General features: G+C 38.5%; 1 protein-coding gene across 1 annotated transcript; it reads left to right on the forward strand.

The window, feature by feature from the left end:
• Positions 1-499: 499 nt before the first annotated feature.
• Positions 500-1,345, forward strand: LOC112528444 (60S acidic ribosomal protein P0-like). Its single transcript, XM_025139499.1, has 3 exons — positions 500-619; positions 702-1,094; positions 1,172-1,345. The coding sequence occupies exons 1-3, from the start codon at positions 500-502 to the stop codon at positions 1,319-1,321; spliced, it is 663 nt and encodes a 220-aa protein (XP_024995267.1). The 3' UTR covers positions 1,322-1,345.
• The last annotated feature ends 1,356 nt before the right edge of the window (positions 1,346-2,701 follow it).

Raw genomic sequence — 2,701 nt, forward strand, 5'->3', positions numbered from 1 at the left:
CCTTTCTGGTGGCATTTGGAAATTTGAGCCAGTTTTTGACTTAGAGATCATATAATCATATAACCACCTTCTGCTTCTACTTTTGCTTCTGCTTCTGCTCTTGGTTTGAAGAAATAGCAACATAAGCAATGTGCAACTTTTGATTTGTGAAACAGTGGTAATTGTTAAATATCCCAAACAATTTTCAAACACTAGTAGTTGTCAATATCCTAACAAAACCACTTCAATGTCACTTTAACCCTAAATTCATTGTCACCTTACAGTTAACACTTATGCACATTGCAAACTGTGTCAAAGATTAGAAGCATCAAATTAACAATAATGTGATTGATATAAATTACATCCCTCTATTTCTTGTTATGGTTTTTTTGTATTTGAGTTGTTGCCAAAGAAATATAAATTGTTAATCCCTTGCATAAGTATTTTTGCTTAGTTTTATGCATGTTTCAAGATTTATAGCTTTGTGATTAGTGTATATTTGATGGTTCTGGCTTATAACATGACACCATGTTACCATCAGGTTGGAGCACCTGCTCGTGTTGGATTAGTAGCTCCAGTGGATGTGGTTGTTCCCCCTGGCAACACTAGTCTAGTTCCCTCTCAAACTTCTTTCTTCCAGGTTAATATTTTTAATTTCTATGCTCTATGCGTTCTACGTATGCTCTTGAAGTCTTTCCTAATATTGAATTACTACTGTTCAGGTCCTTCACATTCCTACCAAGACTAACAAGGGTACTGTTGAAATCATCACCCCTGTGGAGCTCATCAAGAAGGGTGACAAAGTGGTCTCTTCTGAGGCTGCTCTTCTAGCCAAACTTGGGATTAGGTTGTTCTCATACGGTCTTGTGGTTCTTACTGTGTATGACAATGGTTCAGTCTTCAGCCTAGAGGTGCTTGACCTGACTGAAGATGACCTGATTGAGAAGTTTGCCCTTGGAGTCTCCATGGTGACATCTCTAGCATTGGCCATCCATTATCTAACCATTGCAGCTGCTCCACACATGCTGATCAATGCTTACAAGAATGCCTTGGCCATTGTTGTGGAGACTGATTACTCTTTCCCTTTGCCAGACAAGGTGAAGGAGTACCTTGAGGTATGTTGGTGTTGATTTTAAAATCATTATGAAAAGGGTATAGAGAGTAAATGTGTTAATGTTAAATAATGTTGCAGGATCCAAGCAAGTTTGTTGTGGCTGCTCTAGTTGCTGCTTCTAGTGGTGGTGGTCCTCCGGCAGCAGCTGCTTCTGCTCCAGCTGAAGAGAAGAAGGAAGAGCCAGCTAAAGAATCTGATAATGACATGGGATTCAGTTTGTTCGATTAGTGAGTGATCTATCTTCTCCTTATAATGTAGAATAGTTTATCAGAGAATTTCTTTAGTTTTGTTTTTGTTCATGTCTAGTATTTATTATGTTTTTTGTTGAAATGATGTGTTGTCCGATATCATTGAAGAGTATGAATTTGGGATATTAATTTTAGTATATTGAATTTTGGATGATTCTAATTGATCTATTTTGTTATGGGATATTATTATTGGTTAATAATTAGGAAAATTTATAAAAATAACCGGCTTACACAACCCTTTGCCACAAAATAACCATATTTTAGAGGTTTTACCGGAATGACCACACGGATCGCTCCTGGGGGCGATCCGTACACTATAAGGGTGATCCCCCCTTAAGTCTTAAAAAAATTACCCTCAAAAGTCAAGATTACTGTTCATTCTCGTTGACCGTGCTTTGACCTCGCCCCCGGGGCGATCCGTACTTATGGGGGGGATCCGGGTAAAAAAATTTTGATTTTTTTTCTAATACCAATTTCACTATAAATACCAACCTCCTACTTCATAATTTTTCACACTTTCCCTTCCATTTCTCTTCTCATATATTTTACTCTCACAACCCTTAACCCATTAAACACAATAAACCATCACAACCTTTAACCCACTAAACACAATCAACCATCACAAAATATGAAATCACGTCAAAGTGATAATGTTTGTGTGTATCTTCGAAGTGGCGGTTTATTCCAAGATATAAATGGTGTTTTAGAGTACCTTCCGATAACCTCCCCCACATGTGCAATACGTTTATCTTCGCCAATAACGTATTCTGGGGTCGTCAAATGTGTGACGAAAAAGTTAAGTTTACGTGGTCCTTTTAATTTATTTTTTAAAACAAATACGTTATATCAGTTTATGGACGACGATGATGTGGTAATCCTCCACAACGCCATTCGTCAAACTTTACCAGAAATGTTGATACTAAATGTTGTCGACAATAGAGGTTATGAAAAAAAATCCATCAAATGCAAACCCGGGAGGTCCAAACACTTTTTACACCGGTGCTGTGAGTACACTCTTCCCCGACGTTAGCGTTGCAAACCCATATAGTCCAAGCACACTCTTCCCTACCGGTTGTGCTCCTGGTCTAAATCAGAGCACTTACTTCCCTAGCAGTGGAAGTGGTGAAAATCGAAGCACCTTCTTCCCCTACGATGGTGCTGGAAATTCATATCTTGAACAAAAAGTTACCGTTGAACCTAACAGTTATTTTGTTCAAGACTTGAACATGCCTCTGATGTAGTATCCCAACCCGTACCCGATTCGGTGTCTCGAACTGTCAAAATCGTTGTGGGAGGTAGATATGGCAGAAGATGTTTCTGTTGCTACCGAAATTTTGAACATACCCGAAGACGACGATAA

Source organism: Cynara cardunculus (genome assembly GCF_001531365.2).
Source record: "Cynara cardunculus var. scolymus isolate 2C chromosome LG 1, CcrdV1, whole genome shotgun sequence".
NCBI lineage: Eukaryota > Viridiplantae > Streptophyta > Magnoliopsida > Asterales > Asteraceae > Cynara > Cynara cardunculus.

Excerpts from the sequence above, each read along its gene's own strand:
- LOC112528444 (XM_025139499.1), top strand. The coding sequence starts at position 500 with ATGACACCATGTTACCATCAGGTTGGAGCACCTGCTCGTGTTGGATTA. Across the intron at positions 620-701 it reads CTCAAACTTCTTTCTTCCAG|GTCCTTCACATTCCTACCAA; the intron begins GTTAATATTTTT and ends ACTACTGTTCAG. Across the intron at positions 1,095-1,171 it reads AGGTGAAGGAGTACCTTGAG|GATCCAAGCAAGTTTGTTGT; the intron begins GTATGTTGGTGT and ends ATAATGTTGCAG.